The 13,719-nt window shown below is 44.2% G+C and overlaps 1 protein-coding gene across 4 annotated transcripts in view; it reads left to right on the top strand.

The window, feature by feature from the left end:
• The window catches only part of vti1a (vesicle transport through interaction with t-SNAREs 1A), a 105,182-nt gene that overhangs the window by 62,460 nt on the left and 29,003 nt on the right, over positions 1-13,719 (top strand). For 2 of the 4 annotated variants that reach the window (XM_079577882.1, XM_079577881.1), the window contains 2 exons: positions 8,030-8,100; positions 10,524-10,585. In XM_079577882.1, coding sequence (XP_079434008.1) covers positions 8,030-8,100; positions 10,524-10,585 — 133 coding nt within the window. Of the gene's footprint in view, positions 1-8,029; positions 8,101-10,523; positions 10,597-13,719 lie in introns of all 4 variants that reach the window. The other 2 variants (XM_079577884.1, XM_079577883.1) reach the window with 1 other exon arrangement.

Genomic DNA, 13,719 nt, shown 5'->3' with positions numbered 1-13,719 from the left:
TTATTTAAGTTTTTTTGGCTAAAGTACATTAAACTCCAGCCTGATTTGACCAGTGTTTTTCTGTTTGTATAGTGTTATTTTTACGTTGTACAATGGGGCCTTTTCGTCAATAGTGAGTCACAAATGTCAGCGCGATGAATAATGCATTCACAAATTAGCTCATTCGGATATGAGTTTTAATTCTGGACTTCATACATTTTTTACGATTTGACAAAGTTTAATCAACGCATAAAAAAAAAAAATCACTTTCCAAGGAGTGGAAATGGAATTAATAAGTCGGCCGTGTTTGAGCATCACAATTGACCAATGGGCTACACTGAGAATAGGTGTATAGGCTGACCACTCGTCTGTAGAAATTCCCCATGTTTTTTTTTTTTTTTTTTTTTTACTAATTGAAGACCTCAGAAAGAGCCGTCGCTGGCAATGTTGTGCACGGGGGCCAATCAGAGCGAGCACCCGAGTCCATTAGTTTTCATTTGGATGCTTCAGTAAGACTGGCTGATTAAGTCCAAGCAATTTGCCAGTGCAACCCTCATTCTCCACTTCCCCCCCCCCTCCTGCTCCGCGGCCCTCTTCCCTCCGCGCGGGTTGCCGTTCAGGTTAATTTAATCTGGTTTGTTAGAAATATTAAACACAATAGCTTTATAAATGTCGACCGTGTGTCCTTTTTTGCGCAGAATTAGAAGTTTCCGGGTTCTTGTGGTGCTCGTGAAGTTTGAAAAGCTCGCCGTAGGCTAACTAGCGCCGTGCTGCTATAGACCCACGCTATCTTCAGCTTAAGAAACTGCAGAAAAGTGCGGATATAAAGGCGCTAAGCTGGAATAATGGAAAACACACATCATTTATTCTGATTTTCACACTTGGTTGTATTCAAGTTAGCAATTAGCATAGTGTTAAGTGGTTACAGTACACGGCTAGCAAATTGACAGGGCAATTACGAAGGGCAGGATCTTTCACATGTTTTTTTAATGTAATTGTTTGGCATCATGTTAACAAGCGCGCACACACGCTTCTATTGTTACATTTAGGAAAGAAAACAAACTCTTCCCGGCGTCATCAATTTTCATCCAGGGGCAAATGAGACTGAAAACTGTAGATGTGTCGACGCGGAGGATTTGACTTTGAGGTTAAGGTGAAGGGAAAAGAGGGAGGGGGAGCTCAAACCCCGCTTTTCAGTTCTCTCCACCCGCTTTGGTTTTAAACAAACAGTTCTATTACCATCTGCTCTCCAACACGCCCGGTCATTTATACCCATTACACTGGCGTCTTATCACCCATAAGACGCTCTCAGGTCTCTCCGTCCTCCCAATTGTCTGTAATCAGCTATTTAAAACAGTGGCGGAAATTTCTTTTGCGCTCCGCTCCGGTCTGACGGACAGGCAAACGAGGCGCGGGGAGGAGGAGGAGGCATATTTTGTGCGGGAATGATGAATAGGGCGAGTTTGAGTGGCTGAGTAACGGAGATCTGTCTTAATCAGAAGTGATTTGTCAGAACAGGAGACGCGCGGGGTCAGGGCGCAGGCCATGAATAAAACAGAGGCTGGCGCAGTGAAGAAAGGCCCCAGAAATGTGGCCTGACTGCCCAGCGCTGAACATACGCATGCAGGACTGGGACTTGTACTACATCGCATACCCCTATAGCACCAAGCGGTCTGGGCTGGTGTTTCTAAACATCCAGCTACACTGTGAGTTAAGTTGAGTAACAGTAGGCCAAAGTTTAGAGCTAACCTTAAAGAGGGCATACGCAAAATGTACTTTGTCGATGCGCTTTGTTCCGTTCTGTACTTCCTGGACTTTGTTGCATAATAGAGTCTATCTTACTTTGATTTTTAAAAGCACATTAATCATCACTGTTCTGCGGTCGAAACGGGTTCATTGTGGTGCCATTGATCAGTTAACCTGCCGTCCACCACCTGTAAGTTGTGTTTTACTCATGCCGATCTTACACATATGTTCCAGAAACTACAAGGTCTTAGCTTTCAAATAAGGTATTGTACGGGACTATACAACCAAAATAGTGACAACAAAAAGCAATGAAAACGTGGCACAATAACGACGATAAAGCGTCAGAAAGGTCAAAAAAGGGATGAAAACATGAACACACCGGAAAAGTAACTTAAAAGTGACACAAATGCGCTGACAACAAACAAAACAGTTTAGATCAGGTCTGTAGGTCTTAGCTTTCAAGTGAAGTGTTACACTTTTAGATTTGGGAACTGGAGAAAATGTGCTTGTTTAAGGTTGGGGTTAAGAGGTTGAAATGTTTGCATCCCGTTAGCTGAATATAAAAACTGAACATGTCCTTCCCACTGCAGCCTGCAGAGGGCACTGCCGGCAAGTTCCAAGTCCTGACCAGCCCAGATCAACTCTCCCTAGTGTCTTGTTCATAAATGGACATTAGTTCAATTCCTGTTGTTTACTTAAACTCAGGGGGAAAAAAATTCTTCTGTATCACTTTATTTTTCTGTATAATTTTCCAGGTCTTGACTACACTCTTCTCCTTTTGCAGCCATTGACTCCATTACTAGTTGGATGTGGAGTTCACTTTATAATTGTATTCAGAAATCATACACGTGCTCCAATGTCAAAATGATTGACATCGTCGGCTCCTTTGTAATTAGTTTATAATATAAAAATTGAGGGATAAGCTTGAAATCGATCACATAATCACAATTATCCCCACATGGCCTATTGTTACACCGGTAATAATGGAATACGAGGTACTTTTTATGCTAATTGCGATCACTCGGTACAGTACTACGATCTTTTAATATTTATCACACATTGCAAGAAATGTCACTTTTCGGAATAATGCAACTCTTTTTGCCAAAACGTCAGTCTTTCCTCCCGTTCTGTCAGACTAACCCCGCTGATTAACATTCGACACAGTGGGCTGTTATCATAAGGAGGCTGTCATAACACTTGGCGGGCCCCTGGATGCCACGCTCGGCCCCCTTGTGACCTAGCAGTTGGCACCTCTTTATTTCTGATGGAGAAGGAGCTAGCCTCATGGCCTGTGGGCTCAGCATTACAAATATGTCCCAGCGCGGGTACAACTTTGATGGAGGTGATGAAAGTGTGTCACTAGGCACTTGTAGACTCCTCCAGAAGTGTACAAAGCCTGGCAACTTTATTCACCTGAGAGTCACTGGCATATGCTGCGTAGTGCGGATAGAGAAAGCTAATGTACAGAGTTACAGCTAAACTTCCCCATAGTTTTCCCCGGAGTTGCCGCTAGCCGTTTGTTCAAGATACAAGTGTGTGGTAACCTTCAAAAAGTGCTTAATGAAAAGGACGGAGGCTCAGAGCACACCGCTGTCAGGTCTTGTACCCTTTCAGCTCCAGGGATGGACACAGTGAGGCCAAAAGAATAGCACCATAAAGCAGACATAGGAGAAGAAGGGAAAAGGTCTCGGACGGTTTGTACCTGCCCTGACACAGCTCTTGTAAAATGCATGATGTGTCCAATTAAATGTAGAGAAAGTTGAAGGTTGCGGAGGTTTTGGCCTGAAAAAAGGAATTGTTTACTTCCTGGGCAGAGTTGTCCCTGGCCACAGTGGGCAGTATATGAAGTCTAAAGTTTCACTTAATTATGAATGACGACTTACTGTATGTGTATTGATCAGGCCGAGGGCGGACAATAACCATTGTTTCGACCACAGTGAATCAGATCATAGGTCAATAATATGATGGTTATAATAATTGCTGCATTTGTTGTTATATCCTGACACTTTTTTCACCTCACGTTATACAAGTCCCTGTTCATTATTCTTCATACTGGGATGGGGTTACTGTATGATTAATCATTTTACATTGAATAAATAAATTAAAAGTGTCCAGTTTCTTTGTATTTACCTTAAGTACCACGTTATTACACGCCATTTCCAGACAATCACCTATTAATATGCTATAGAATAAAGTATGAATGGGTCAGCTGTTGTGGAGTTGTAAGATAAGTAGTTGCTATAAAAAACATACAGATTCCCTTCCCTTCCTATATCCGTTTAACTAGTTCTTTTCTCATGTGAATCCAGGTCCAGGAGCTGGATGGACTTCTGTATTTTCAACATAAGAGCACTGTTACTTTGGTGATGTTCTTAGGCTTTAATTATAATTGCATTAATTATAATCAAGGCGTCTAATGTCTATTTCTTGACATGTTTTTACATTGGACGGCAGAGTTTAGCCGAGACTGTGGCGCTGCTGTGAGCCTAATGTAATGGAATAATGGGCTTGTTAAAAGGACCTTTGGGGATGGGGATCTTTAACCAGTGAGTCAGAGCGAGGCCTCGGGGCCAGCCTTATTTTAATTGTTAATAGGCGTTTAAACTGGAGGGGAATATTTTACACCCTAACGAGCAACAAGTCAGGGCTTTAACAGTTAATTATTCCTGCCCCCGCGTCATCTTTATCAATGAGACTTTGCCTTTTTAAGATGTGGCTAATGTTGTAACCTTTTGCTAATTACAGGGTTGTAATCAGAAAATCAGCTTAATGCACTTGTTTGTGGTTTCAGGATGGCCGTCTCTTTTAACTTGACACGATGCACAATTAATAGCGATCAAATCGAAATTGCAATTTGAAAGGTTGCAAATAGCAAATCTCAAAGACTACGCTCATTTAGACACCGTTGTTTACATTACAAACACCAAAAATATCCTGTCTCAAATGGGGTCTTCTTATGTGTAAAGCAATGCTCGTAAAGGAAGAAAAAAGAAAAAAGAAAAAAAACACAATTGGATAAAATGGTGCAGCCCTATTAGGCCTCAACAAGTTTTCTTTCCCAGGAGCTAATAAACTTTTCCACACCCCAGTGAACAGCGCAGCTAACCAAGATGAATGGAAATGTAGATATGTGCCAAACGCTGAGTAATGTCGGGGAGGATGCATAATAAAGACAATAAACGGCGCACGAGTCCCGGGGGAGTTGCGGCGCTGACGGTTCGGAGCGGGACGTGGGACGGGGGGGGTCAACACGAGACTTTGTTGAACACACATGGACCCTAATGACCGCACGACCAGGCAAAATGTTTATTCTTAACAAGCCGTGACCAAAGTTTGGCTCCAAGAAAAGTATTTGTTCCCTCCACTTTTTGGGCGCCATTATAAAAACCTGTTTGTTAAATGTTACTGCAGCGGTTTAGTTTCCTGCTTTAATTGGTGATGGCTGCATTTTGGGGTTGTTTTTTGTGTATAGTGCAAATGACTCGCGCGCACAAATCCATCAGACTGTTAAGGTTTACTGTTTTAGCACTATTTCATCTTTCTGTATACTTTTTTATGTGTCAAGTCAACAGTCGATCCAGCTTGTGGTTCACGCGGCTGTTTGCGCAGATTGGCAAAACAGGGATAGAAATGTATCACCTGATTAAGTTATTATTAGGAATCTATAAAAGTTGTAAGTGGTCAGACTAAATAATTATTGATATAACTTTTTCTTAAATATGCGGTTAAGTGAAAACTGCTACTAATTTAAGAGCAGCATCACATCTATTGTATCTACTGTATTTTCTGGACTATAAGTCGCCCCGGAGTTTCAGTCGCACCAGCCAAAAAATGCAGAATGAAGAAGAGAAAAAAATATATAAGTCGCTCCTTGGCAACTACCTGGGCCTGGAGGCGTTACTGCACCGTTGACAAGCCTCTTCCGGCAGCACGTAGTTCAAGCTTTCATTTGCCAACTCGTTCCTCTAGCTGTGGCCATCTAGCTTTTAGCTCCACACTAAATAATTATTGATCTAACTTTTTGTTCAATAGACTGTTAAGTGAAAAATACTACTAATTTAGCATCACATCTACTGTATCTACCATATTTTCTGGACTATAAGTCGCTCCGGAGTATAAGTCGCACCAGCCAAAAAAAATGCATAATGAAGAAGAAAAAAACATTAAGTTGCTTCAGAGTAAAAGCCTCTTCCGGCAGCACGTGGTTCAAGCTCTCATTTGCGAACTCATTCCTCTATAGCCATCTAACTTTTAGCCTGCGATTAGCTTTTTCTGTTTTATTGCAGTAAGAGTGACCTCCGCTTTTCACCAGTCCCCCCCCCCCCCCCCTTCAGTGGTACAGGAGTAGCCGATATTTTTATTTATATGTCGCACCTGAGTATAAGTCGCACCCTCAGCCAAACTATGAAAACAGATCTTATAGTCCGGAAAATATGGTACTCTATCTATTGGCTGCTGGCTTTAATTTGTCATGTTGAGTTGAGCACAGTTTTTGTCAATATTAGGATAACTTCAGTTCAATTAGTGATGGTTTCAGTGTTAAAAAATGACTCTTTCCGTGCGTACACTGCTCTCCAATCCATCAGCGTTGGGTCGAGGATATCACTATTTTCTCGGCCCCTCATCCATCTTTGCACCTATTACAAACCCTTCCAATAATGCACTTGCCATCAAAAACAGTGTGCTGCTCCAGCGCTTGTCACAGTCATTTATTTCAAAGAAAGGCCCGCTCTGACAGAGACGGATAGACGCGTTTATTTGTCTGTTTAACACCAAGATGCCGCCGTTCTCCTTCCCCCTGTTGTGGTGCCGCGGGGGGCTCCGGGGGGTGGTCCGACGTCTCTGTTCTTACGGTTATTAATACCTGCACTCAGTCTTTTAATCTGCCCTATTTGTCACATGTGACTGTCTGACTGCACTGTTTAATCTGGGTATCTTTCAATCTGTCCCAGGCACCGATAAGAAACTAATGACAGGAGGACGAGGGACACTGATTTTACACTGACTTTATTCATGACTTTTTTTTTTTTAAACGATTACTTGCTGTAAAGTGCATGAAGATGTGGATATATTTGTATACTGGAAATCACTGCTCAGACTTTTTTTTTATCTACCACTCAAAGTAAAGTTGTATCCTATTTAACCGTTTAACCCCCGCCTTCACCGAGCGTATACGTTCCGGAAAAGCAACAATAACGCAATAAAAAAGTGACAAAAATGACAGGGCAGGAAGGCAGGAAGCTTTTAGGCGGGGGGTTCAGAGGTTAATACTGGAAATGCCTTCAAACCGCTTTGTTTTCTGAGATTCTGAACCACGTGCACTTGTATTTACATTTCATATGGCCTAATATCCATCCCTACGCTAGTTCATTTGACACTGCCTGTCTCTTTTGTACTTGTTCCTGATCCATTCCTGTCCCATCTCTCTCCTCTCTTGTTTAGCTGCCAGCTGTACCTCCCTTGCACCCCCCCCCCCTCTCTCCCTCCCCCCGCCGCCCGAACAGCGGCTCAGCACGAGGGCCCTTTGGTGTGCGGCACCTGTGTAGTGTAATACAGTAGTCAGCCGGCGCGTTGTTTATTTCGGATTTGTTTGGTGCGCTTGAAAGCCCGTCTTTGATCCAGGCAAAGATTCTTCACTTTTTTTTTTCCCTCTTCTTTTTTTTTTTTTGTATTCACCAATTCGTCCTGCGCATCCCTCCTTTTTAAAAGCTACACTGATGACTGTATTATTTTTGATTTAGCATCAGTTCTGTTTTTGGTTTCTAACCCAAGGGACGGGCAATTTTTGACAGTGACCAGTGACGAGCCTGTCAGGTCCCCCGAATGTTTCCTAATGTGTTTACGGCTCCGACTGACGAGTGCGTTTAAAAAAGAGTGACTTAATGAATATTGCATCGGGCTGAAGGGACGCCACGGGAAGCCGGGGCCAGAGGTGCGCCTGTTCTCCGGCTATTTATTTCACGGCTTTTAAGAGGCTTGAAGAAGCGCTTAACTCCAGTGTAGTGTAGTAGCGACTGTCACTTAGGCGTGTGTCAGCTGTGCAGTTTGTGAACAAAGCGGTGCCAAATGACTTCCTCAGAACACTTGAAGCTATAGGTAACTGAAAATGACATGAGAGAACAGGGAAAACTTAACCACACTGTGTTCGTGACATATGAGAGAAAGGGAGTAACCAGTGAAATGCAGCTTATCAACCCAAATCCTGAGCTTAGCCTGTGCTTCTCACAATATCCCAGTTCTGTTCTTATTTGTGGGGTCTTCTTTATCATGCATATTCTCATCATGTCTGTCTTGTGTCTTCCAGAGCAAGTGGGTCAGGAGATCCTTTCCAACCTGCACAGTGATCGTGAGAAGATCCAGAGAGCCAGAGAAAGGGTGAGTTCAGGCCTCACGAGCCACCTGTTCTTCCCCAAGTCCATTTATTCAGCTCGCACGTGTCCGAGAGACCAGCGAGGTGCTAAAATGTGGTGGAAGCTTTGGCACTACACTCAGTCTAGACGCAGCCAATGGGCGTCCTCACACCGGAGCACAAACAGATATGAGTCAGCAGATTGTTATTTATGCAGGTGTGTTATTATTTATAGTGAGTGATTCAGGAGGGGAATCATCCTACGCCTTTCACCACCACCTTCAAAATGTCTTTACCTGGAATCAACTTTACTGTTCTTCCTACGGCCCTTCCCTTCCTCTCCCGTTTCCATTTTATCGTCAGGAGGCGCTCCCCTTCGCCTTCCCCTCCCCAGATCCTGACCGCCGCCCCTCCTCACGTCCAGGACAGACAGACAGGTAGACAGAGACAGGCGAGCGGGCTCAGGCAGGGGCCAGAGCCCTGACGGACGCCTCCACGCAGAATGCTTAAAGATCACAACATGGCAGTGGGCCTCGCACGGGCGATTTCAAAGCAAATCAAACGTCTCCTTTCAAAACGGTCCGCTGTGTGTCTGCCCAGACAAGCAGCTTTCTCTGTTGCTTCTCCTCCTCTTCCCTGGAGCCTTTTTGACTGGGCACACACATAAGCTTAGAGGGCATGGACGGCAATTTAATGGGCAAAAGGCACATAAAACAAAAGCCTACTGTACATTAAAAAGGTTAGCGGCACACAGGTGAAGTCTGAAACACTGGTATCTTACTGTAGTTTACTCGTATACAAGCGTACGTCAGCAGAGACACGAGTGTGGAGCTCAGCGGGAGGCTGGCCTGTTGTGATGCTTTTATGACACAGTTCGACAGAGTTTTACAGGGTCAAAGCACTTTGCTCTTAACTTCTCTGTGAGCTGTACTATACACTATGAACCAAAGGATCTTCTGTAGTGCATCTCCAAACACATCATAGCCACCAACGTCCTGTGCTCGTGACCCCAATCTTAAAGACAAACAAAGTTATGGCTTTTAGAGGGGTCAGGCTGCACTCACTAATGCAGTCCCAGTGTGAGTGTGTGAAGGCACATGAAACGGGAATCTGCACTGAGCTGCTCCTCATGAGAGTAATTAACAATATTTAACTTAATTGCAGTTTCCCGTGTGTAAACATTACACAAAGCATGATATTTAAGACATTTCCAAATCCTCTGCATTTGGATAACTGACGTATACATTCATATGATTTGTTTCTTTGCATATTTTCGTGCAACATTAGGTTCATGGAACATACCTTCAAACCACACTGGATACCTCATATGGCATAGAAATATTTCTGCACGTTGTACGCAACTGAATCAGGTTCTAATCACTCAAAATGCCTCCCATTCCAGTCACATCCTTTTTAGGTTAAGGAGGCAGTTGGAGCGTGGAGGCAGTGGAGTGAAAATGAAAAGAAGGAATGATTCAGAGGGATGTATTTTGGGCGAAGTGTCTGGGGGACAGATCTGTGGGTAGAAGCAGACATCAGGCTTCCTCTGCAGGACTTGTTGTCTTTGCCAGAGGGCCCAAACCCCGGGACCCCCACCTCCTCGCCCCGGACCACATGGATCTTTGGCTCTCGCAACCTGCGGTACACCAGCTCCCACCGCCAGAGGGGAGGAAGCGCGGAGAGGTGCTACTGACTAGAAGAAAGTAGTGGAAGTGTACTATATAGTGGAGTCCGAATATACTGTGTGAGACATGCTTCCACAGCTCTCGTAAAGATAACCAGACTTAAATTCTTTCACAAACAATATTCTGCTTTATAAACTCACCAACCATAACCCAAAAAAAAGCCATTATTCAGTTTTAATATTGCCTCAAAACCAGTGACTGTAAGTAACTCCTTGCTGACTCCAGAGGGAAACTTTCTTCACCCAAACTCAAATCATTCCCCTAAAATGCGACTACAGGTAGACGTCAATTACACCTTACTCCATGCACCGTCAGCGTTTTCCTCCTCAGTCACAAAGGCGCAAGGCGTGCAGCGAGAGAGAGAGAGAGAGAGAATATTGGAAAAGAAAATACCCCAAGATCCAACATTTGCTTTGAATAGGTGCGATCTTTATTTCAAGTGCTCCTTCAAGGATTCTCTGAGCCTGTGGTGGACGCCAGAGGGAAGGACCTTGGCACTAATGTTTCCGAGGTTTGGCTTTGTGTAAAAAATGTGCGCATGATCAGGATGAATGAAGCGGCATTGGTTACTGACTACACCAAGAAAAGACTATTAAAAAGAGTGACGAGGAGAGGGTGTTAAATGTTTGTGCACTTGATCATTTTTCACAGCCTTGGAGGTAATGAGTTTAATTGTGTTGGGTTGAAAAATAACCTTTGCTCCCTGCTCTTCTTGATTTCCTTGAAATGAATATTAAATGCTCTCCTTTCTTCCCCCGCCGCAGCTGAGAGAAACAGACGCTAACCTGGGGAAGAGCTCTCGTATCCTGACCGGCATGCTCAGAAGGTAAGAGCCAGGTAGGGAGCCTCTTTCTGGACTTCTGTGTGTGGATCACTCCCTGCTCTGCATGTGTGCATGTGTAAACTACAGCCTTTTCACCATTGTGGCTCACAGTTTACTTTTAGTTGCACATGAAGGAACCATGGTCAGAAACTGCAAGAATCATCCTAGGTCAAGTTCATGGAGCATGTAGTGGTGCATTATGCAACTTTCTATGTGAAAAATAAAGTTGATATTTGTGCGTGTTTGACCTTGTAGTGACCTAGCCTGCTGTATGAGTGGTCAGCATGGTGCCTTTACTTCCCACCACAGTTCTCTCTACAATGCTCCAGGATCAATTGTTCGGAAGGTTTTCACTGCTGACGGAGCCTCTCACCAGAAAACCTACAAAACAATTGATCCTGGAGTGTTGTAGAGACCACTGTGGTGGGAAGAAAAGGCGCCATGCTGACCACTCATACAGCCGCTGGGTCACAAGGTCAAAGACGCACTAATATCAACTTTATTTATTTTTTTAAATATTGAGATATGTTCTTACCTTAGCTTAGACGAGTTGATGCGTAGCTGTCTGGTCTTTACGTGTGCCCTCAGTCACATAAACCGAGCACAGACCATGTTAGCATATAGCCTCTCCTCTTCTCATCTATGGATCCAAACGGGAGTGAAGTTAGAAGCGACCAAGCTCTTCCACGTTTTCCCTATTTAAATACTATTACATGAGCCTTCACACGATCCAAGTATAATCACATGTGTATTTTCTAAGCAGATAAAAAGGGGAACTATATTGCAAGGCGTAGTAAAACTAGTAGAAGTGACCTCCCTCTCTCCTGGTGCAGCTGAATTGTTTGCTTTTTTCAGTGAATTGTTTGCCTTTTTCAGCGAACCACGTTGTTTTTCTGGATACTTTTGTACGTCTTTACCGTGTTTTTGTGGAGGTTTGGTGGATTTGTTTACTTTGAGAGTCCAAAATGGTCCTGAAGAAAGCAGCTTTTTGAAGGTAAACAAACTGCTAGCTTATCAGCAAAACCCATTTGAGATCTACAAACATCTTCTTCTGAGACACTGAACAGTGAAGAGGCACCAAGAGCCCCCACACCTGCAGCACGGAGGAGGCGTCACAAGAGGAGCTACAGGAAACAACAAAAGGGACCAACGAGGAGATGGTGATAGACTGTGGAGGGAGCTGTGCAGGAGGAAGAGGAAGGACGAGGTGGAGCTGACCAGTGCAGGACACCACGCTCTGAGACGGGGACAAGCCCAGGAGGCGGTGCACCGTTTCAGATGATCAGAGGAGACAGAGGGCAGCTACAGTTTCTCCATCCTCCAAGGTCATGCGGGTGGAGTGGCTGAAGGACAACGAGATCATCGACCCGGCCGAGGACAGGAACTTCTACATCACCGTGGACCACAACCTGATCATCAAGCAGGCACGTCTGTCCGACACGGCCAACTACACCTGCGTGGCCAAGAACATCGTGGCCAAGCGCAAGAGCTCCACCGCCGTGGTCATCGTCTACGGATTTCCCATCAACCAGTGCTACTCCTGTGACCAAAACAGTGAAGATGGCGGCCGCGACACAACGATCTTTCACCAAAGAAAAAAAAAAGAGTGGTGCGCACTGAATGGGTGCTGCTGCCGGATGCTCTCTCATCGAATGCAATTTCTCCATCTGTGAGATCAATAAAGTACCATCTTATCTTATCTTAATATTACTAATATTATTTTGCACATTGTAAATTTCATCCCCACGTATGAGATGAAGCTGAGGACATTTATCCAGTCAGATGACAGAATAAACTCCATTCTTATTGTTGCCAGTTTCCAAAAACGAAAAACCAGTTTGGAAATAAGCATAAAAGGACTCTCTCTCACTCCCTGAATCTCAGCTTCTGTCCCAGATAAGATTAATCGTACAAATGATCTGCAGGTTAATCAAGAACCCAAATAATCATCAGTTGCAGCCCTACTCTCCACAAACCTGACTTGTAACTTCTCTGGGAGTAGGACATTACCAGCTCATCATTCTCTGCCGACCCATACCCTTCCAAATACTTGAACTAGATAACTCACTACGATAGGAGCACGTTTCTGATCTTGGACTTGTTTTGAGACAGTAGCAGCACATAACCTGGAATGTTCCACAGTGTTGCTTTAAATTAAACATTAGTCTTGTAGCGTTATCCCTGCCTCTCATGCCTAAACAAGTAATCAATGCCTATTTATTATGTATTGTTTTGCTCGAATCTGGCCCAGAATCTGTCTTTTCTTTTCGCCTGGCTCCTGATATAACAAAGTGGAAGAAAACAAACTTTATCGTTGTCGTTTGCCTACAGGATTGTGAATGAAAACGTCTTGTTGTATAGATTTTACGCTACATTGTGCAGCACTCCACCATAACAACCCTGTGAGTTGACTCAAACCAGTGAAATTTGGACAGATCGAAGCCGGAAAGGCACATTATTTGTCTCCATCTTCTCGCTCTCTGTGCCTTTGTTTTGGAAGTTCACACAGAAGAAAGTGAGCCCAGCGTTTCAGTAGCAGCAGCAGCATTATGTTATCCAGCTGTCCTCTAACACACACCGCACTCTGTAATATCTTGTCACATCTCCATTTCATAAAGTCCCTGTGAGCCCGTCCCTGAACCGTGACGCCACGCTTTCGTCTCCTCCTCTTCTTCTCCTTCTTCTTCTTTCTCGTCTTTTATTATTATATTTTCTCCTCCCTTGTCGCCCACTGCGGATTTTGATTAAGAGTAATATGTAAATGACACGGAGTAAATGTAAAAATTTGCGGGGGCCAGGAAGGAAGTGCCAATTGAAATGGATGCTTGAGCGCGCGGAGACAATTTGCGGGTCGGACGGCGGTTACATGAGAAGGGGCACCGAGGAGGTGCTGTGACGCCGACTGTAACCAATATTTCTGCATATGTCTCCATTTTGTCAAGTCTGATTACGGGCCTGGCATGTCGTCCCGAGCTGTCCGGGACCCATTCATCACTGTCCCGCCGCCCCGTTCCACCCCCCCCCCCCCTCCCCTCGCCAGTAAATAACACACTCTTATTTCAATATTATCATATTAATGTTAAAGTTCAGCTGTCACCTAATGGGAAGACTTAATCAGACGTAGCATTTTAAAGAGG

Source organism: Gobius niger, assembly GCF_951799975.1.
Source record: "Gobius niger genome assembly, chromosome: 19".
In the NCBI taxonomy this organism is placed as follows: domain Eukaryota; kingdom Metazoa; phylum Chordata; class Actinopteri; order Gobiiformes; family Gobiidae; genus Gobius; species Gobius niger.
The sequence above is the reverse complement of the archived record's forward strand: the minus strand, read 5'-3'. Positions and strand labels throughout refer to the sequence as shown.